Source organism: Dermacentor andersoni, chromosome 5 (genome assembly GCF_023375885.2).
Source record: "Dermacentor andersoni chromosome 5, qqDerAnde1_hic_scaffold, whole genome shotgun sequence".
Classification (NCBI taxonomy): Eukaryota; Metazoa; Arthropoda; class Arachnida; order Ixodida; family Ixodidae; genus Dermacentor; species Dermacentor andersoni.
This window is the reverse complement of record NC_092818.1, coordinates 9876008-9899845: the sequence shown is the minus strand read 5'-3', so window position 1 is coordinate 9899845 and position 23838 is coordinate 9876008. Positions and strand designations below refer to the sequence as shown.

The following is a 23838-nucleotide window of genomic DNA, read 5'->3' as shown; positions in this document are numbered from 1 at the left end:
TACCGCAAGAGGAGCATCCCTCCCGCGGCACTAGCGATCCTCACCAAATGCAAATCACCGGGACGGGCCGTTGATCTCGTGTGGGTCCCGGCTCACTCGCAAGTGGAAGGCAACGCACTCGCCGACCACTATGCCCGAGAACTGTCAATCCGGGCAGAGGACGAGCCAGAGCTACCGCACCCCGTGACAAGTTACAAAGAAATCACGCAAATGTACAGAAGCGGCAGATGTAGGCTTCCCCGTCCGCATCCGCAACTCAGCCGAATGCAGCAAATGATCGTGCGACGCACGCAAGCGGGGTCGCTAGCGCATCCCGTGCTCTTGCACAAGATGTTCCCAACAGAGCATGACACTTCATGCCCTTTTTGCAGACGGTCAAAAGGCACTCTAGCACACATCCTTGCAGAGTGCACTAAGCTCAAGAACCCCCCACCGTCCCTACCCCCCCTAGCCCTCCTCCCCAGCCCCAACCGCCGTGAGCGATGGGAGACCTTGTTGTCCAGCCCCGACCTACCGACCCAGCTCGCGCTGGCGGCTAGGGGCAGGAACTGCTGGACGCTTATGGGACCTGAGAAGAAGGTTCCACCCCATCTGGTGCCAGCGCGCACCAACAGTCACTAAGCGCTCAGTACAAAAGTTGATTCTCTCTCACTCTATTCGACAATATAAACATTTTCTTTCTGATGTCCGTGCCTCGCTTAAAATAAATTGTAACTCGTGTTACTGTAACTGCTGCCGCCAAAATTTTCAGAAAATGTCTAATAGAAATCTTCAGTTATTCTTGTCAAGCTGTCCATTAGCCAACTTTTAGCGTAACGTTTGCAGGGCTTGCTGAAGTACTTCTAGACGTCTATGGCTACAAAATGTCTTGATCAAGATAGCTATTAGACTTTTGAATTAGCCATTCAAGACATCAAATAGCTGCTTCCGTGTTTCATGCGATGCGTCGTCTAGCCGTGGGAAGGAGTATACGTCCTTCGCGATATTGTTCAGTCGACGATAATCGACGCAGAAACGTAGGCTTCCGTCTTTTTTCTTTACCAAGACAACAGGAGATGCCCACGGGCTTTTCAATGGCTAGATGATGTCGTGCAGCATTTCTTCGACTTGTCTTATAGCTTCACATTCTCGCGTCAAAACTCAGTAAGGGCTCTGGCGGAATGGTCGAGTGCACTCTTCGGTGATTATGCGATGCTTTGCGACTGGTGTTTGTCGAATCCGCGATGACGTCGAAAAGCACTCTTTGTATCGTCGGAGCAGACTTCTGAGCAGTGGCTGCTTAATCATGGGGAGACTTGGGTTTATGTCGAAGTCTGGTTCAGGAACTACGGTAGTCTGGGTAGATGCGGCAGAATCTGAGAGGAAAAACGCATTGCTGGTTTCCAGAATTTCCTCGATATGTGCGACCATCGTGCCCTTGTTGATGTGCTTGAACTCCTGGCTGAAGTTTGTCAGCAACACTACCGTTTTTCCTCCGTGCATTTGAGCGATCCCTCTTGCGACGGAAATTTCACGGTCGAGCAGCAGACGTTGGTCACCCTCGATGATGCCTTCAACGTCGGCAGGTGTTTTGGTGCCGAGGAAATGACAATACTGGAGCGGGGCGGAATGCTGACTTGGAGCTTCGAGCACACTCAAGGCGTGGTGACTAGAAGAGCTCTCTGGCGGTATCGCTTGGTCTACTGATAGCGTTATCGACTTGGACTTCAGGTCGATGATTGCGCCGTGTTGGTCCAGAAAGTCCATGCCGAGAATTACATCTCGTGAGCACTGTTGAAGGATAATGAAGATGGCAGTTAACGGCAATTCGGCCGTGCAGATTCCAGTTGGTGTTATCAAGTGTCCCCCAGGTGTCCAGATTTGAAATTTTTGAATGTCCGGATTTGAAGATTTAGTTTCGCCATTTACAGTTTTGCTACTGTGTTCGTCAGTCACTACCCGGCACCTCCACCAGATGTCACGTGGTAGTGACTGTGACGAACAAAGTAGCAAAACTGTACATGGCAAAAGTAAACCTTTATTGGGCGAACTTGTGCCCTCAAAAGCAAGTTAAATTACACTTAAAGCCCAACGATAGCGGCGAACACAGTCGACGATCGCCGGAAATCTGATCAGCGGATCAAGCGCGTTGGCTTTTATACATCAGTAGTCGAATGTTCCAGAGCAATCGCTCGGACCCGCGTGTCTTCCACAAAGTTCTACACCATTCGCGTTGCGCATACATATGCAATCAGGTTAAACAACGTTCTGCGACTGACAGCGGATGGAACAATCGATAACATTCCTGAAACTTCAGTACATGCAGGCACGTCCTGCGCTGTGCGATAACCATTGTTAGGCGGCGAAACGTCACCCGATAAACAAGTGCACGTGTCAATATGAGAATTGGGAGAAAGGTGACTTATAAAGAGTCTACTCCGAGTGTGTATCGACTGGCGACCGGAACGACTGGCGGCACAAGTTCAGAGCACAATCCCTCTGGTTTATTGCGGTCCGTACATATATAGCCCTGTGGGCAAAGGTTAGTGTTAATAGAGAAGGAAATACAGCACGTTGAACATGAACAGCCGATGATGACAGCACGCACCAGTACTGATATGATACATCCTCTCCTTTAACATGTGCGTTAACAAGCGTTAGTCGTTTGCTGAAAGTTCACATTGTAACCTAAATGCATCGGTGGCCTTGCATGTCGCGTGGACCGCTATGGCAGCGGAGGCTGCGCCACGACACCAGTGGCTGTAGCATCCTGTGGCGATGTTGGGACATGTTCCCCAGCCGGTTGGTCATCGGAGGAGTTGCTGCCGTCTGGTGAGCATGAAGCGAATCGCTCCCTCGTTGCAAGTAAATGCTGCCGGTTGCACTGCAAGAATTTTCCCTCGGTTTGAACGAGGTAGGACAGCGGTCCGGCAGGTGCGATAACCTTTAGCTTTTCTTTTTCTTTCCCATGAGGACCCTTTCATACGCGCATCACCTTGTTCAAGAGCTGGCGAGTTCCGGCACTTGTGGCTTGACTGCTGGTGCTTGCTGACCTGAATGATAGGCTGCGGGCGGAAGTCAGGCAATGGTATGAGGACTCTTTCCTTGACGCAGCTCTCCGGGCGACCGGCTGTCTTCCAAAGGTCTTATTCTGTAATTCAACATGCCAAGCCGAAAATCCTCATTTTGTGCACTTGTTTTCTTCAAAATCCCTTGAATAACCTGCACTCCCTTTTCTGCAAGGCCATTGTAGCGCGGAAATTGTGGGCTGGATGGCACGTGCTTAAAGCCGTACAATTTCGAAAAACTTGCGGACTCACGCTAGAGAATAGCGTCCCGTTATCAGTCCAAACTTTTGCTGAAATTCTATATCTTGAAAATATTGCACTAAGTCTTTGGATGACTGTACCCGCACTCAAATCGGACAGCTTCTCGACTTCTGGGAAATTTGACATTGCATCATAAGCGCTCAAATAGTATTTTCCTCCACACTGAAATATATTGACACCAATTAAGACGATACCAGGCTCGGGTTGGTGTTGAACGAAGCATTAGTGGTTCTGCTGGCTGGCTTCCTGCATTCCACATTTCTGGTTCACCTCTTCTATGTCAGAATTTATCCCAGGCCATTAAACAAGTTGCATAGCTCTTGCTTTGCTATTAGCCGTGCCGAGGTGCCCTGCGTGAATTCGCTGTAATGTCTCGGCACGCGCACATACTTGTCGGAATTACCACCCTAGTGCTCTTCATGAGTACGCCGTTCACAACTGAGTTCCGGTGCGATTGGCTTAGGGTATCCTTCTATGGGCGCTCCTGTCGAAATGCGTTCTATCACACATGTACAGATAAGGATCTGCCGATGACTCGTACGCACGGCACGTCATTGTTATTTCACTCATGGTTGCCGAGTGTACCTGGATGGCGTGTACTTCAAAATCATCCATGCCCACAGCAGCTACGCCTTCGTGAGCCGGAGAACTTGACAGAATATCGGCGAGCTCCATCTGTTTGCCGGGAACGTACGATAATGTGTAGTTATACTTCAGCAATCTCAAAAAAGAAACGCTGGACTCCAGGAGGGATATCACCAATCGCAATATCCATCAGTGGCCGGAGGTCACTTTCTAAGGAACCTGGACGGCCACACACAAAATTATGAAATTTTTCGCAACCAAAGACTAGAGCAAGTGCTTCTTTCTAGATTTGGGAATATTGTTCAGTGTTTCAATGCTCTCGACGCATAATCTACTGGCCTGAAGGTGGCACCGTGACGCTGTAACAGGGCTGAGCCCACGCCAGCTTGTGACGCGTGTGACGTCACTTTTGTTTCCCTAGTTGGGCCAAATATTTGTAGAAGGGGTGCTTCGGTCAAAGCTTTACAAATGTCCTTCCAGTCCCTCTCATGGTTAGTCGTTCACTCAAATAGCACGTCCTGCTTGATAAAGGAGCAGAACATTGATGTTCGCTCTAATGCTGGTAAGTATTTGCTAAAGTAGTTCACAACACCAAGCATTCTTTGCACCGCTTGCTTATCTTTCGGCTTTGACATTTCCCGAAAATGCGATTTCCTCGACACCAAGTTGACATTTTGCCGCGTTAAAGATCAAGCCTGCACCCTTTCAGCCACACTCAGCATGCTACTCAGCCATTCGTCATGCTCCGACCTAGTTGTGCCCCAAACGAGCACTGTCGACGTATATGCGCACACCAGGATGGCCATCAAATATTTCATTTAGGACTTTCTGGAATACTTCGCTGGCAGAGGCAATGCCGAAAAGAAGCCACAAAAAACAATGACCAAAGGGCATAGCGAACGTGCATATTCTGGATGACTCCTCATCAAGACGAATTTGATGAAACCCTGTATTGGCATCTAAACACGAGTATTTAGCACCTATCAGATCTGCCTCAATGTCCTCTCGATGAGGCATCTGGCAGTGCTCCTGGTTCAGGCTCTCGTTAATTTTTCTCGGGTCAAGACACTCTTAAAGGGGTTGGGATACCAAATTTTGAGGCTATAAAAAGCATGTTGTAGGCTGCTTCCGTATGCAAGGGCACCCAGAACGAGGTATTGGACGCTGCAAACATTTCAAAATAATCTTAATTCAGCTCCAAAAAGTCATTAAAAACTCCTTCTCGTGGTCGAGACCCATCGCTATCGCGGCAGTTATGACGTCACAGAGGAGGAACGAAAATATTGACGTCATAGCACACTAGCACAAAAACGTGACGTATGACGTATGAGTAGCGATGGAATGCCGATTACGGAGCCTGCTGAGCCCAGCGACCGAGCACAGCCTCCACTATGACCGAGCTACAGGCATATAGAAATCCTTTCTTAATGCAAAGAAGGGGTAAGGCGTGCAGACACGGACACAAGAGGAGAGAAGTGGATAAGACGAACGCCGCACGGCGGCCCGCGAACGGCAAACTGCGTGTAACACTAGCCGGCCGAACCGAAAGGGACCAGGATATGCGGCGTTCGTGTTGTCCGCTTCTCTCCTCGCATAGTCGCATAGTTCGGCAGTTCGGAGTGGTCTCTCGTTCGCTTGGCCTTTCCCAATGTGAGGGCCCATCCACGTTACCGGCACAGAGACTCGCCGCACGCCGTTTGCCGTTCGCGGGCCCCCGTGCGACGGCGGTTTCGCTCGCGAACGGCGAGATTTCCTTGCCGTAGAGAGGACGGGCCCGGGACCCATTTGTGCGGCAGCCGTACGGCAAAGCGGCCAACCAGCGACCGAGGAGTGGTCACTCTGGCACCGACGGCAGCCTCACCGCCTCTGATCGTTCGGCGCCGCCGATATCGTCGCTAGGCCTTTTCCGGTTCACTTCAAAGCTAAAGCTTACGGCGCTTCGGAATGAATCACCGACTCTCACAAGCCGCAATATATTCTTACCGTTGTTGTCGCTCTTCGCAATAATTATAATAATCGCGACATGCACTTCGAATCGCCAGTTGTTTACCTCTGTTGGGAGAGCAAGCGTACGCGCGAGCAGACGACGCAGCATCGTTTGACGTCACTATTTCTTGTGGCCCACGTGACCAAGCCATGTTGCGTTTCCTCCTCTGTGACGTCATAGCATCCCCCGGAGCCCAGAAACCGAAACCGAAATCGCTCGGTATAATAATGCTATTATTAAATTATTTATCGGATATATATGAATCCCGCTGTGTGTATCGTGCTCCCTGAAGCATGACGCAACGTTTGAATAAAGAAACGCATGAACGAAAATTTTGATGTCGCCACCCCTTTAATTCTCCATCTTTTTTTGCATACAATGCCTTGGGCTCACCCAGCCTGTTGGGTTGTTCATTTTCGGAACGATGCCCTTTTGTTTCATGTGGTCCAGATCGGCATGCAGAGCTGCTGAAGCGACAGGAGCACTCGTCGCGCTGGCTGGATGACGAGAACGGCGCCTTTGCGGAGCATTATTCTGTGCTTTTTTGGTATGCATCCAGTTCCTTCGAACAGTCGAGGAAACTGTTGTGCTGCACCATCTGTGATCGTGATCGCTTCCACCGCTCATTGGATTAGGCCCAATCGCTCGCTAGTCTTGAGTCCCAAAATTTACTTGGTGGTTCTTTTTTACCAAGAAAAATTCAGCAGCCACCTCGGTCTCCAACTAGTACTTTTCCAGCAACTATGCCACAATGTTTGATAAGCCCATCATTGTATGAGCGAAGTGTAGCACCACTAGGATCTAGTGCAGCAATATGTAACTTGCGGTACACCGAGAAGGTTATATTTGCTTGCGAGCCGGTGTCAACTTTGAACACAATTTCTCGGTTGCCAATCTTCGCTTTGACCTGCCAGTCACGATTGGCGTTGACAGTGCTAACAGCAACGTTTAGCACGTCAAAGTTCTCTTCATGCTGAACCTCATTTACGCCAGTGGTTCTGCAGCAAAACGCAGAATGGTTGAGCCCGTGGCATGAATGACATGTCTTTCCATATGCCGGGCATTGGTGAGGGGCATGTACCCAGCTGCAACGAGTACATCTGCTTTCTGGTTGTGGGCGTCGTTTTGGTACTTTAGGCATATGGCGGCTTGAGCTAACCACACCTACTTCGGCCTGTAGCTTTCCTGTGTTCCAAACTTCGCTTTGACGGGTTGCAGTCTCTGCCATCTTGCACAACGTAACAGCTTTTCTAAGCGTTCGTTTTCTGTCTCCTAGCATCTTCTGAAGCTTGGATGAGTTTGTACCAAAAACAATTTGGTCACGCACCATCTCATTGACCACGGTGCCAAAGTTGCAGTGCTTGGCTTATTTCTTCAGGTCCCGCACGAACTGCTCGAAGGGTTCCCTTGAGCTTGGAGGCGAGTGCGAAAGATGTATCTTTCATGGACGTCGTTTTGCTGTTCGATGCACTATGACTCGAACTTGGCGACCACCGTGTCGTAGTCCTCTTTGCTGTCCCCCGTGTCAAAATTGAAATTATTGAAGTCCTCTAGCGCGTCTTCACCCGCCAAGATGAGAAGCTGTGCTGTTTTCTCTTCACTTGATCTTGGCTTTCCGCCGCACTGCGTTGCTTGCTAAAAAAAATTCAAACTTTTGTTAGAAAATGCTCGAGCTCTTACCCCCATCTCCGGTGATGCACAGTTGTTCGGGAGGTCTGATACTATCCATTCTTGGTGCCTGAAGTTGGTGACTGCCCTTGCTGCTCTCCAACGTGGGCAGCTATCCTACTTGACACCATGTATCGACTGGCGACCGGGACGGGCAGCACAAGATCACAGCACAATCCATCTGGTTTATTGCGGTCCGTACATATATAGCCCCGTGGGGAGAGAAGGTTAGTGTTCACAACAGAGAGGGAAATACAGCACGCTGAACATGAACAGCTGATAATAGGCAGGCACCAGTACTGATATGATAGAGTGCATTCTTGGAGCACCTTCAGAGATGCCTAAAGAAATCAATAGGCCACAGCTACATCAGGCGGATTCAAGGCGAAGCAATCAATAAAGAGAAGAAGTCTATGCAGAAACCAAGTGTTGTTCTGCATTTGGATTTTGCAGAGAACTGGAAAGTCACGCTACCAGATGAAATTCAGTCTCATCACTGGAGTGAAGTCAAGTCGCCATATTCACCCGTGTGGCCACGACGGTTTTGCTGTCGGCCCATGCATGCTACGCCGTGGCTAAGATACAAGAATGGCTTGAAAAGCACATCGCAGTGTGTGCCCATGTTACACGCGTCAGTGACGGTGCTGCTGCACATTTCAAGAATAAATTTCGAATTCATGAATTGTACAACCGGTAGGCATCAGCCAAGTGGTTATTCTCAGCTACAGAAAAAAATGACTGCGATGGAATCTGAGGTATTACGAAGCACCAGGCGACGCTACACAACCTTCGAAATCCTGCCTCATCTGCTATCAACTCTGCTTCCAATATGCAAGTTCCAACTGCTAAGCTGTCAATTGTTACATTAATTTACACTCCAAAAGCTGACCTGACATTGAATCTTTCAGGCGATTAAAGCAAGATAACGGATTGCGGTTCCTGCAAGGCCTGGTATTCAGTCGTGGCATATGTGGGAGTGCAAGTGGACCCTTAGCTGCAGTTGTTCGTGGCAAGAACAGTTGCTTCGCATAAGCAAATCGAATGTCATGTGTTCCTAAAAAGGTGCAAGACCAGCTTAATAAAAAATTACCCCCGTGGCAACAGTACCGTCAGCTTTTTTTCTCGGCTACACTGGCATACAACATGCGCAATAGTGTGGCAAAGAAAGGTTTTAACCCACACAGGACAGCACTGCTTGTTGGCAGCGTTATATTTGGATGAAGAATTTTTACATACCTTGAATTAGTTCTTGCATGGCTAAACAAATCAGAAAACACAAAATCCGTGTTGCGGCCACTAGACAGTGTGGTCAAATTTGACGCACTGCAACTTGTTCGATACTTAAATAATGCAACATTCTTTTTTATGCACAGTGGTATACGATGTACTTGACTTCAACCTGAGTGATTTAAAAAAAAAATTAAAAATGGCTTATTTTAGGAAACTATTCTCACACTGTTTTTCGCACTTTAGTTAGTCTAGAGCAATAAAATTCTGAATTACAGGTATTTTGTTCTGTTTACCATGTTAATGAATTTTTTTCTCAAAATTTCTTCTGTAGCCAACCGTAATAAAATACTCAAGTAGTAATTCACTTATTCTTTGTGGGGGAAAAATGTGATCGAGAAGTGTACCATTGTTTTTCTATGCGCGCCCAAAGTTTAGAAATCGCAAAACTGGCAGAAAAGTGTTTCTGACGGCCGAAATTTGCGCTTTCTTTTTGTCAGGCAAACAAAATTTTTTTTTTTCTAAAACTAAGTCCAGGATCATTGCATTCATCCCAAAACCTGTGCCTAAAGTAAACTTCATCAAAATTGCGAATGGTGACCAGGACCACCTGTTTGTGCTTATCTGGATTCACCCCCTTCTCCACCAGACGAAAGCTTCTTGTGTTCTCCTGACCCAAATAGCCTCCAGAAAAACATGCGGACTTTAACAGCGAAATCTTGCTTGTAGATGTGCCTTTGCCTATAGGTACTGCATAGGACGACACCCCATAGGACGTGCTCAGTGTGTGATGGCGATGCGTCAGGTTTTTGTTGCCAGTGGTTGGCCCCTGTCACTGGGACGCACATAACACTATAGGTTTGCCGTTTCGCAGTGCGCCTTCTGTCCTGTCTTTGGGAACGAGAGGAATACATGCCATATGAACGCGCTCTGCGTATGCGCCGCCCTTTCGTGAACTTGAGTATAATGATGCAACTGACTGTCAAACAAATTTGCAGGAACGTGTAACTATACTCATCATTGTGACACATTGTCCCTGACATATACTTTTACATATATTCTTAAATTCTCAATTGGTCTGCGGCCGATTAAGAGGCATCTATAGTCTACTATAACGTGGCTTGTAGCGCTCGCGCAAATAAATATTTCTCTTGGCACAAACCAGGAGGCACTGCCGGCAGTTGTCGCTACCTTCAGAAAATCCTGGGGTTTTTTCATGTTCTTTGGTGGTGTCTGCTTTCTGAACCATTAAAATGACACTGAATTGGACATTCCCAAAATGCTGTGCAGACGTGAATGGCGTACACAAACCGTGAAGTAAGAGGTTGTCAGAAAACATTGGGAATTCATTTCTTTACTATACATTAGACAATATCAGATCTCTTTGTTACACTGCAAGTAGGAAAAAAACATTACCACAGACAGACAAAGCAAGCCTGGTGACATGGTTAACGTACAGGGTGAGGTGTTTAGTGTTTTACACTCGAATACAAACAAATTATCTCTCTTACACCAAACTCAGGAGGAAGTACTCAGAAAGATATCACTGGCATAGTGCCAAGTAAAACAAGAAACAGGTTCACGAGAGAAATAGAATAACATATGCACGCACAGATGTAGTCCGATGGAACGTAGAGGTGGTGTGGGTTGCATTAAGATGCTGCCGTAACAACCTTATTGCGACAGCCTCGAGGAAGTGCAGAACACTAGGGACTACTGGGCAGCCCAGGCTGCTGCTAAACTGCCCCATAATTTGGCCAATGTATTAGGAGAATTTGTTGTAAAAAAGGCCAAGTACAGCCGAAGGCGCACCATCGATTGGTGAAGACATAAATGCCGCTTCGATCGAACAAGCACTGCTAAGCGGTACGCACACACCTCCGCGCAGTGTAGCTGCACCATTTGGTGGGAAGACAACCCCCTCGACGCGAGAGGAAGCTTCTCTGTAAAACCAGCCAACAATGGCCCGCGCGATTTGGCAGTGGGCAAACGACGCTCGGTGAACAATGCAGCCGCCGAGGCTTGGCATCAAGTGCACTCCAGTCGCAGCACTGCAAGTCAGAAAGGGTTGTTCCGAGGGCAGCTGCAAAAAAGTGCAGCTGTGGGCAAACATGGTATGCACCTGTGAGCTTGGCACTTAGAGCGGAGCGTGGATGGCCCTGCTCAAAAAAGACGGGAGCCGTCAACAGAACGACCCCGATGGACGGAAGACTGGAGGGATTGTCACACGCTGCCTCGTAAGTTTAAGATAGGAGGCAACTCCTCTCAGCTTGCGTTCAGCCGCTTGACTGATAATGGTTATCTACAGGGAAAAGTGCGCACCCTGGGGAAGCAAAGAATCTTATCGAACACACATGCATCACGAACTACGGAAATAAGGTACAAAAGAAGAATGAACATGCTGAATGTTTTTCGGTCCTTATGAAAGGAATAAATAAGCACGCAGCGAGGATGTGAGGTTCCCAAGTTTCCATATATCATCACACAATTATGAGAAAAACTAGGAAATGCAACTACATTGCAACTCTGTGAGACGCAGCACAGCCACAGGTTAAGCTTGTTATGCAGAAGACCCGAGCAGTACCGTAGAGGAGTCACAATAAATTGAGAGAGAGGGAACAAAGTCCGTCCGGGAACATGACAATCGCTCCATGACGGCAAAGCAACATACGGGGCCGAATACGGGGAATGCCCGTGGTGAACACGCTTTCCTGGACGAGAACCAGTGGAAGCACACGCGGCTCGTGCAAACAGCCCAGAGCACAGGTCACATGACCAAATGAAAGAGAGAACAGCTGCCGTGCACTCAATGGAAAGAGTGGAACACATGTATCGTTGCTGTCAGAACAATGTACTAAGTTACGGGCGGCCTAAGTTGTGTCGTCAAATTGTGTCCTGTAGGAGCACTGTTCTGCCATTAAGGGCACTTCTGAACAACATACGACCTGGCAAGCGAGAAACCTTAGAGGCACTATTTGTAAAGTCTCGCAAGACACGACTGACTAAAGGAGCTTCGTGCCGCGGTGTGGCGACAAAGCGGGAATCTCGATCGTGTCCACATGGGGGGGTGAACTCGTCGTTCAGATGGGCCGCGTGAAGTTCGCCGGAAAGAGGCCCTTCTCGCCCGTCGACTCCTTGATGCCCATCAGCCAGCCTTCCTCCTGCACGGCAGAGGTCGCCAATCATGAGGAACTGCGCGGCTTCCCACCCCACCGCCAGTCTCACCTGCTCCTCGGGGTCGTCGTACTCGATCACTCGGATTATCTCGCCGCTCTCGAAGTTCAGCTCGTCGACGTCTTCAGCCGTGTACTTGTACGTGGCCCGCACCTGCAACAGAATGCCTGTCTCAGAGGGGCCAGCGAAAGAAGAAGAGCACGCTCACCCTGTAGAGGACGCCAGACGGCAGGTCAGTGGTTGTTGCGCCGACGGGAATGTCGTACAGATCGTCACCCACTGGTCTGTCACCATCGCTGTTCATCTGTGGAGAGAGACAGCCCCCTTCTTTAATCAATAACATACTCTTACGCAACATGGAACACTGACCTAACGCGGTCATCTGTACCATAATCCCAGAAACAATAATGTGCACTGAAAATGAAAGTTTCAAGAAGCACTACAGGGTTCTCAGAAAATACGCCACTGAACTGTTTCTTTCACCACTAGTGCCTGGTTTACTCGCAGAACATCCAGGAAGACATGAGCACACATTGACCCTGTAACCAGAAAAAGTTAACTTGGATAACATTTTTAGTGCCAGCGGATGAGGACAGAAGGGAGACATTGACAATGCAATGCGCTACGTCCTCCTTCAGTCCTTGTCCGCAGGCACTAAACATATTGCTATATAAAGTTAGAGTACCAACATGCCCAAAATACAGCAGTGATGAAAGTGTTAATCAAACCCATAACATGTACAAGCATTTTGGTCTGTTGGCAGGCTTTCCTTTCTGTGCAACAAGCCTACGGCACCCGAGTTTGAAATGAAAATGTACTCCTTTGTCATGGTAAACAGATATAAGCTCTAACGAGAGCTCACTTCACAACTTCCGTTCAGTTAAAAAAAAAAAAAATTGATAAATGAACCTTGAATGTCTATTTTCATGTGTCAGCTAATTATTGTTCTCTACCCAAGAGTCACGTTCGACTCCCGCTTATACCCAGCATGATTGACTTCCAGCAAAACCCAACCCTTCATCATGATCACAATTACAGTTGGCAGTGGTTCCTTAAAAGGGCTTTGGTGAAGCTATAATTATGCACCGTAGCTCTTAATTTCACCAGCTTCTCTACATAAATGATGATTCCGTGAAATCTAGGTATACTCGACAGCCTAGACATTGATTTTTGTGTGTCAGCTTCCGACCATTTCCGAAGTCTCGCAACACTCACGAATTGGCAGCTATTTGTGTCATAAATGCCAACCCACATCTTGCACCGTGGGTTCTTGAGGCTGAATTAAGGGGCCACCGCTTGCAGCTCAATAGACATGAAACATAAGTAACGCGCTGGTGAAATTAAAGTGCCCCCTTTGCAAAACAGGACATGCACACATTTTTGCTCAGCTGTGTGAACACTCCTCATCAAGCATGGACGAAGTGCAACTGGCCCAATCCAACAAAGGCGGCTAAGCGCTGCTGACACCACTTGATAACACTGGCCCTTTGCACATTTTCATGTTCTGCTATGACGTCTAAAACGGTGTACTTAAAGCCTAGCAACGGACGTTACGGTCAACAAGCAATAGTCGCCGCTAAAATTGCTCAACATCTCGCGTCGGCCACCCGCTTTAAAGTTAGTGGAATCTATAGTGCTCCTGGATGAAAAGTACTGTAGTGCACACATACAAAAAGATGACTTATTACTAGATGGATGGATAGATGCATAAGGCTGAACCCTTTAAATCGGGCGGCGGCACATGCCACCTAGTTGCGGCTAGTACAGTATTTACTCGATTCTAACACTCCCTCGATTGTAACTCTGACCAGTTTTTTGTGACCAACGAAAAAGGGGGAAAAAAGCCACCCTCGATTCTAACGCGCACACAACTCTTGGACCCGTTTTACTGAAAAAAAAAATGTGCGCATTGGATTCAAGTAAATACGGCAATATAGTTTGTACTTAGTGAAGGGTGAAAGTTCTCTCTTGCCTTGATTCTAGCCAGCTATCAGAAAACCTCTGTTAGGTTATTTATTTATTATTCTACAAGTACTGTCACCCTTGTTACCAAGTCTCAGGCAGGAGTGGGCATTTGGAACAAAACAGAAATATCAAACAAGACAGCAGTGACAGAACAATAAACTGCACAATAAACAGCACAAGAAAAATCTTTTCGTCATCATGATTTGACGGGCAGAGACAGGGGATGAGCACTATGGTTTATTTAAAAGTGCAGAAAGAAATGATAAAGTAGTTGGGCAGTTGTTGGCAGGTAACGCATTGCATTCGGAAACCGGAAAAAGGAATTTTTAAATGCGTTGGTTCCGCAGGAAAAAGCTCTAACGTTCTTGTTGCAATGAGAGCACGTGCAGCGGTAGCTAGAATATATGATCTATTCCTAACACTGTTATAATAGAGTAGGAAAAAAGATGCAGTGCAAAAAAAGGACACGAGAGAGCGACACAGCGCTCTGTGCGCGTCGCTTTTTCACATCCCTGTCCTTCTATTGCGCTGTGGCCTTTTTCCAATGAATCGCCAACAAACCCAAGCTTCCACGCTAAGTCACTTCAGAAAATTTTTATTCTGTCCTGGTAATGCCTTGTTGCAAAGTTTTTCAGTTTTGGAGCTTCCAGAAGTGATGATGGGGACATGCGCCAGCTGTATGAATTAAAAATAAACCTAGAAGATTTTTTTTTACTTTCTCGACTTTAGTGATGTTGGTTTACATGTCTGGATTCCAGACAATCGCAGCGTACTCTAGAACGGGTTGGATAAATGTTTTATATGCTATAAGTTTTATTTCAGGTCATGAAGAGTTTCCTACTGATCGCCTTAAAAAGCCTAGCTTCCTCACTGCTTTATTATAGATGTATGTTACATGCTCATTCCGCCTATCTGATGTAATTATTGCTGCCAAGTGTCTAGATGTACACATGACAAAAAAAAGAGCAGCTGTTAATGCCATAAGTAAAGGTTAACAGATTCTTTTTGCAAGTAATGGTCATTGCAACAGTCTTTTTGAGATTAATAGTCATCTGCCATTTTGAGCACCACGTTTGCAGACAGCGAGGTGTTTAAAGCTTCCCGATCATTTGAATTGCATATTTCGTTACACAAAATGCAGTCATCTGCAAAAAAACATTATCTTGACGCGTATGTCACTGATGACATCATTTATAAAGACGAGAAAGAAGTGCAGCCCTAACACCGATCCTTGTAGAATACCTGAGCCTACAGTTACAGGTGTCGAAGCTGCATCGTTGACTAACACACTGTTTCTGCAACGACAGGCATGCTTCAATTGAGGTAATTAATATGTCTTTCTTTAAAATGGGTTTTAGTTTAAGCAGTAATTTAGAGTGAGAAGAGGTCGAATGCTTTATTAAAATCGAAAAATATTAAGTCAATTTGGCCTTGTCTATCTAGAGCTGTCACTAAGTCGTGAACCGTTTCCACGAGCTGAGTCATGGTTGAAAATCCTCGCCGAAAACCATGTTGTCTTGCATCAGTTATTGCATTGTCGTTTACAAAGGCACAAATGTGTTTGAAAATTATGTGCTCAAGGTATTTTGCACATGTCCAGAGTAAAGATATTGGCCTGTATGATGTGGGGAGAGATGGATTTTCCGTTTTTGGTATAGGGATGACTTGCGCACTTCCAATCGACTGGGATTTCCGCACATGACAGTGATTTCTTAAATATTAAGGTTAAATATATTGAAAACCACTTGGCGAACTGGGAGAGAAACACATTCGGGATACCATCAGCTCTGGGCTATTTTTCAGCGTCATGATTAAGTATAAGAGCTAACACACCTTGCTCAGTAATACTGACATCACCAATCGGCAGAACGTGTTCATAGCTAGGGAACTGTGGGCTGACACAGTCACCACGCGTAGACATTGAGTAAAATATTGCTTGAGCGCATCTGCAATTTTGCCACTGTCGGTTACAAAAGGTATCACCGACACAGAGTTTGGGTGCAACTTTCTTTTTTGGCGATAAGTGCTGCCAGAACTTTCCTGGGGATGAGACAAGGAAATTTTCTTGTGTTATTTTTTGGTAGTACATGTATTCTCTTGCTTTTATTATCTTATCAGCTAATAACCTATGTAAGCCAAGGAACCTATGACTCGTGGGAATAGTTACACGTTGCTTGTGTTGTTTTCTTGCCTTTTTTCGCTTACGCTGTATTCATACCATTTATTTTGTTACCCAAGGATTGCGCCTCCACAGCACTTTTCGCTTCACATGTACAAAGTTCACATGTACAAAGTCAAGGCCGCCAATGGAAACTGACCCTGTTAACCTTTAATTGGCGAACTCTGTTGAGTGAGGCTAGCTTAGCAGGACTCTTTCAGGAACTATCAGACATTGTTTGGGATATCATTGGCCTTTGTGAGATTGGAAGAACTCGCGAAGCTTATACAGTGGTGACTAACGGTCATGTCCTCTGCTGTAGAGATGTCCCAGATAAGAAGCAATACAGGGTAGGATTCCTAATGCATAAGGACATAGTGGGTAGCATTGATGAATTCTACAGCATTAATGAGAGGGTAGCAGTAGTCGTAATCAAATTTATGAGGTATAGATTAAAGATAGTACAAGCCTACGCTTCAACATCCAGTCATGATGATGAGCAAGTAGATCAGTTTCACAAAGATGTTGAATTAGTGATGAGAAAAGTGGAAACTCAGTATACTGTAGTAATGGGCGACTTCAATGCAAAAGCGGGGAAAAAGCAAGCTGGTGAACAAGCAATTGGCAACTACGATGTCGATTCTAGGAACACTAGAGGAGAGATGCTGGTAGAATTCGCAGAAAGGAATAAGCTTCGAATAATGAACACCTTTTTCAGGAAGCGTAGCAACAGAAAGTGGACCTGGAAAAGCCCTAATGGTGAAACAAGAAATGAAATTGACTTCATACTTTCTGCTGATCCCAGCATAGTGCAGGATGTAGAAGTGATAGGTAGGGTAAAGTGCAGTGACCATAGGTTAGTGAGGGCTTGGATTTACTTCAATTTGATGAGAAAAAGAGCAAAATTGGTCACGAAAAAACAGGTCAACCTAGAGGCAGTAAGGGTAAAAGCAGACAAATTCAGGCTGGTACTAGCAAACAAATATGCAGCCTTAGAACTGAGAGATGAAGATGAACTAGAGATAATGAATGAAATCGTAACTAGGCTGGCTTCAGAGGCAGCAATTTATGTGGGAGGCAAGGCACCAAGGCATCCAGTGGGCAACCTCTGACAAGTAACAAAGGACCTTAAAAAGAAACGACAAAGAATGAAGGTGTCAAACTCAAGAGATAAGATAGAAATCGTGGAACTGTCAAAACTGATCAATAAGACAGAAATAGGTGATATTCGAAACTCTAACATGAGAAAGACAGAAGAAGTTGTAAAAAATGGACGGAGCCTGAAATCAGTGAGAAAGAGACTTGGCAAAGGACAAACCAAGATGCATGCACTGAAAGATAAGCAGAGTAATATCATCAGCAATCTCGAAGATATAGTAAAAGAAGCAGAATTCTATACTGACCTGTACAGTACCCAGAGGAGTCAGGATACCTCCACTATAAACAGAAATGAACAGGATACAGAAACTCCTCCTATAACTAGAGATGAGGTCAGAAGGGCCTTGTAAGACATGAAACGAGGAAGAGCGGCAGGAGAAGATGGAATAACAGTAGCTTTAATCAAAGATTGAGGAGACATAATGCTTGGAAAACTGGCGGCTCTTTATACGAAGTGTCTATCGACTGCGAGGGTCCCAGAAAACTGGAAGCATTACACTAATAGACAAAAAGGGAGACGTTAAAGAATTGAAAAATTATAGGCCGATTAGCTTACTCCCAGTTTTATATAAAATATTTACAAAAATAACCTCCAATAGAATAAGGGCAACACTTGACTTTAGTCAACCAAGGGAACAGGCTGGCTTCAGGAAGGGATACTCTACAATGCATCACATACATGTCATTAATCAGGTTATCGAGAAACCCGCAGAATACAATAAGCCTCTCTATATGGCTTTCAGATTACGAAAAGGCATTTGATTCAGTAGAGATACCAGCAGTCAGAGGCATTACGTAATCAAGGAGTACCGACCGCTTACGTAAATACCTTGGAAAATATCTACAGAGGTTCCACAGCTACCTTAATTCCACACAAGAAAAGCAGGAAGATACCTATAAAGAAAGGGGTCAGACAAGGAGATACAATTTCTCCAATGCTATTCACTGCGTGTTTGGAAGAAGTATTCAAGCTATTAAACTGGCAAGGCTTAGGAGTAAGGATCGACGGCGAATATCTCGGCAACCTTCGGCTTCCCGATGACATTGTTCTATTCAGTAACAATGCAGACGAGTTACAACAAATGATTGAGGACCTTAACAGAGAGAGTGTAAGAGTGGGGTTGAAGATTAATATGCAGAAGTCAAAGATAATGATGAAAAGCCAGGCAAGGGCACAAGACTTCAAGATCGCCAGTCAGCCTCTAGTCGGTGAAGGAGTATGTTTACCTAGGTCAAATAATCACAGAGAACCATGATCATGAGAAAAAAATTCATAGAAGAATAAAAATGGGCTGGATCACATACAGCAGACACTGTCAGCTCCTGACTAGAAGCTTACCATTATTATTGAAAAGGAAGGTGTACAATCAGTGTATTTTACCAGTGTTGAGATATGGGGCAGTCGAAACTGACACAGAAGCTTGAGAACAAGTTAAGGACCGCGGAAAGAGGGATGGAATGAAGATTGGTAGGCATAATGTTAAGAGACAGAAAGAGAGCAGTTTGAATCAGAGAGCAAATGGGTACAGACAATATTCTAATCCACATCAAGAGAAAAAAAGGAGCTTGGCAGGTCATGTAATGCACCGGTTAGATAACCGTTGGACCATTAGGGTTACAGAACGGGTATGAAGAGAAAGGAAACGTAGTCGAAGGCAGCAGAAGACTAGGTGGAGCAATGAAATTAGGAAATTCGCTGGCACTAGTTGGAATCGGTTGGCAATGGACAGAGGTAATTGCAGATGTAGTCTTCGTCCTGCAGTGAACATAAAACAGGATGATGATGATGACATTTCAGAACCACGAACTTGAAGTAGCCCCATATTTCATCAATAGAATGTTTGTTTGATTCACACTGCGTGAAATTCAGAGAAAGCGCCATCTAGTGCATCCAATACATCAATATCAGTGGCATGCAAGAAAACTGGGACAATCCTTTTTTTGTTTTTCAGTCTGTGAGACAAAACTCACATCCCATGTAAGGTACACAATATTGTGTCCTCATACACCTTCGAAAACCTAAATTTGTGGGTTGCGGTGGACAGTGACGGCATTTGCAGGAAAAGGTCTAGAATTGATAGCGTACTGTATTGAATGCAGGTAGGTTATTTGACAAGCTGTGAAAAGTTGTGAGGTACTACTATATCTACGAAGCGCTCAGAAGTACTTGAGAAGGGCTTCGGGAAATCATTATTCCAGTTTACAGATGGAACATTAAAATCACCCGCAAATAGCATACTGCAGCACTTATTTCTATAGGCGCAAAAGAACTCATTAAGGTTTTTGAAGCAGGAGGTTTCATAATTTGGAGGCCAATAGAACTTTGTTATGATTAGGTTGCACTCGTTAAGAAAAATTTTTACTGTAATACATTCAATTCCTGTAGTATCAGGCAGCCTATAGCAATACTGAACATTTCTTGGAAGAGAATTGCAACGTCGCTGCCATGGGAATCCCTCTCATGTCTGCAGTATCTGTAATCGCGAAGTGTTACTTCAGAGTCGGTGATACGAGTATGTGACCAGGTTTGTTATTGTTAGAACATGGGGTTTGTGAGCAGTTACCATGCCATCTAATTTGGCGGTTTTGTTTAATATGCTCCAGACTATTTACAAACATCATTGGGATGCCATCAGGACCTGTCGACGTGCTACTAGGAACCCTCTGCTCTGACCTTTCCCTCTTGCTTTGTTCAAGTGGAGCCACTGCACTAACCAGTCTATCCTCTTCTGATAGAGCACATATATTGTTTCATTGTTCTTTAAAATTTTCTGTCAGCATTGTTCTTATATGTTCCACTGACTGATCTCCTTGTAGCCGAACACCTTGAGCTGTAACTATAAACTTTTGCTCTAGGCTAATCTTACATTACTCAAGGAGTTGAGATGTTTCCAAAATTTCTGAGGTGCTTTTCTATCCTTTTTGTTTACTTCTGATGACCATTTGGTCCCCTTTCTTCTAATCTCCTCATTCATCAGATGGAATGCTTCCGTTCGACAGTTCATCATCATCACTTATTTACCCTTGAAGGCCCTTGGCTTAGGGCATTACATAAGGGGGGGGGAGCAGTCGTTACATATACAATGGTCGGTAACAACAAAAAAGCAATACAAAGTGCAGGGTTCATGTTCAACATTAACATCATCAGAAGCATCAACACTAAGATAGACACAGCGGCTCAAGAACAACTTGGAAACAAAACAAAACATGCATACACATTCAAAACACGGCAAAATAACTCGGCCCTTGAAATGTGCTGTTAATAAGTGCCTGAATTTATTAGGTTCAATTTCAGTAACTATGGAATCGGGTAAGTCATTCCACAATGTAATGGAGCTAGGTAAAAAAGATTTATTAAATGAGTTTGTGGAGCCATGTATGCGCTGCATACATACTTAAAAAGACGGCGTGAGGTGCGAAGCGACGGGTGTAATACAGAATTTCTTAGCTGTGGGAAGGTATAGTACAATTTGTGAAATAGGCAAAGCTGTGAAATTTTACGCCGAAGTGCCAGGGGTTGAAGATAAAGGGATGCCTTGATAAGAGTTATACTGTGTCGTCTGTCATACTGTGATGTGACAAAACGGGCCGCGCGATTTTGGATGGCTTCAAGCTGATCGATTAGATAGTTCTGATGGGAATTCCAGATCGCTGAGGCATATTCGAGTTTCGAACGGATGAATGTTACGTAGGCGAGTTGACGGATAGAACGGGGTGAAAAAGTGAGGGATCGTCTGATAAACCCAAGCAACTTAGAAGCATCTGTACAAAGTTTTGCAATGTGCTCAGACCATGTTAGTTTGTTGTTCACGATGATTCCAAGATACCTGTATGATTCTGTTTCAGAGAGTGGTGTAGAATTTAATGAATACGGATAGCTGAGGTTATTTCGCTTTCTTGATCAATGCATGAACTTACATTTGGAAATGTTCAGTTGCATAAGCCATGTCGCACACCAGGTTTCTATGAGATTTAAGTCGCATTGAAGCAGAGTCTGACCATCGGGAGTAGATATACGGCGGTAAAGGACACAATCGTCTGCGAAGAGGCGGATACAAGATGATATGGCATTAGGAAGATCATTTATAAATATCAGAAAAAGGAGTGGTCCCAGCACAGATCCCTGGGGGACACCAGAGATGACTGTAGTATTTTGCGATCTGTGGTTCCCTATTACTGTATATTGTGAGCGTTCGCGGAGAAAGCAGTCAATCCATGACAAGATTAAAGGGTTAATGTGGAGGCAGGACAGTTTTGCCATTAAACGCCGATGTGGAACGCGATCGAAGGCTTTGGAGAAGTCTAGGTAAATGACGTCAGTTTGAAAAGAAGAATCTAAGTTTAAGTGAAGGTCTGTAGTGAATTCGAAAAGCTGGGACTCGCAAGAATGGCCTGATCTAAAACCGTGCTGTTTTTCATAGAAGAAAGCGTTATTGTCGAATTGTGATGCGATCTGCGAATATAAAATGTGCTCCAGTAGCTGGCATGGAATAGATGTTAATGAAATTGGGCGGTAATTAGAAGGATCGGATCGATTGCCTGCCTTAAATACTGGGGTTACTTTACTAGTTTTCCAATTATTTGGTATTTTGCCGTTTGAAACAGATTGCTGAAAAATAATTTGCAAAATACAGCTAGAAATGCTCACGGTGCCCTTCAATATTTTGGCAGTTATGTTGTCTGGCCCAGGAGCGCTTGACAACTTAAGGTTGTCGATGAGTTTAGCAATACCTTCATGGGTTATAAAAACTGGTGGCAGGTATTGGGGGAATACGGAGTGCAGGTTCGTGGGTGAACACAAACCTGCACTGAAACTGTTACTGAAATTCAAAAGATGTTGTCCCCTTTTCTGTCGACATCAGCTTCTGTTAACCCGTCTGCTTAGAATATCTGTGTTCCCTGGAGGCTTAGTGACGTTTCTCTATGGCCTTCTTAACTTTCTCATCCCACCAGCTCATAGGTTTAGGTCTTTTCCCTTGAGGCCTGACTCTTACCTTAGCAAGCTATAGCTCAAATAGCCCTGTTAAATTGATGTATGTTCATTCTGTTTTAGTATCCTCAGAAATTACTTCCTCAGTTTGTTGGGTTGCTATTTTCAGTTGCTTTTCCAAGTAAAAATCCAATTTGGTTGTTCATCTTGCCTCCTTCCTACTCTTGTTTCTCGTCTAAAACTCAGCTTGATATGTTTGTGATCACTACCTAGACCTTTGGAGCCATATTGCATATGGAGCCATATGCAATATGGCTTTTGACTTTTAGACCTAGACTGACCTAGACCTATATGACTGACCTAGACAATATGACCTAGACTTTTGGAGCCATATGGCAGTCAGCGGCGAAGCGCTCCTTTGTGTAACCCTGCTTTTCGCTCTTGGCAGACCGATCAGGTGTGCTGGGAACTTCAAAGGGGCGGCTGCACCCACACGACGATCCCGGACGCTTCCATCGGGACTGCCTCGTTGCGCATGCGTTCACCTGGGCGGTTATCATCCACGTGCAGTCGGCAAGCCCAAAGTGCCCGGATGCAAGAAGCCGGGCGGAGGATCATGTGGTGTCTTATAACAGCTATATAAACCGTTCAACACCCAGGCATCATCGCAGTTAGCGGCGAAGAGCTTCTTTTTGTAACCCTGCTTTTCGCTCTTGGCAGGCGAGTTTGATTTGCCAATTGCTGTAACTAGTTATATTGTATTATTTCTTTTTCGCCGCTGACTGCAAAAATGCCTGATACATGCTCTGCTTGCACCAAACCCGTGGACGGGAAGTGTTTGACTTGTTCTCCTTGCAAAAGAAGTTACCACTTTGGAAAGAACTGTTCTACTATCTCGAAAAATGCGTTTTCAAAAATGTCGACTGCTAAGTGTGAAACCTGGACATGTCCATCATGCAAATCCAGTACAAGCAATCACTCCGACTCGGATGATTGTGATGCTTCTTTTGGTCATGAATTCTCTGCTGTTAACAGCAAGCTTGACCAACTGAGAGTTACGGTTGAAGCACTCACAACTAAAGTGGCGGGACTACTTCAATTTAAGGACACAGTTGAAAAGATGGCCGAAACTGTTACTGAAATTCAAAAGTCAATTGAGCTCCATTCTAATAAATATGAATCTGTAAAGTCTAGCCTGGAAGCTAACCAAACAGAGTTAACTCAGCTACATGTCTGAGTGGAATCACTTTCTGAGACTGTTGACGCTCAAGCTGAGCTACTGGATAAATCAAGGTGCACAGTTAATGATCTTGAACTGTACAGCAGGCGATGCAACTTTGAAATACATGGCCTCCGAACCAACCCTAATGAGAATTTGGTTTCTTTCATGGGAGATCTAGCTCAAAAACTTGATTTTGCGGAATTTGAAGCGAATACTATTGCTTCAATACATAGAATGCCGAACAGAGACAGTTAGACTCCCCCTATCCTTGTGCAGATGCGTGACGTGCCGTCGAAAGAAAAATGGCTTGCGCTACGGACAAAGCTTCGCAATTTGCCAACGGATGAGGACAAACAAGGAGCTTTTCCGATTGGCCAAGTCCAAGGGAAAAGAAAAACAGTACAAATTTGTGTGGACACGTAACGGCAGAGTTCTGGCCAAGAAATCGGAAGAAGT

General features: G+C 45.3%; 1 protein-coding gene across 7 annotated transcripts in view; it reads right to left on the bottom strand.

The window, feature by feature from the left end:
• Positions 1–10113: 10113 nt before the first annotated feature.
• Amph (amphiphysin) overlaps positions 10114–23838 on the bottom strand; it is a 265780-nt gene continuing 252055 nt past the window's right edge. For all 7 annotated transcript variants that reach the window (XM_050177365.1, XM_050177368.1, XM_050177366.1 and 4 more), the window contains 3 exons: positions 12158–12253; positions 12001–12102; positions 10114–11936 (listed from right to left, as the gene is read on the bottom strand). In XM_050177365.1, the coding sequence (XP_050033322.1) occupies positions 11856–11936; positions 12001–12102; positions 12158–12253 (279 nt within the window). In that variant the 3' untranslated portion in view covers positions 10114–11855. The remainder of the gene's footprint in view (positions 11937–12000; positions 12103–12157; positions 12254–23838) is intronic.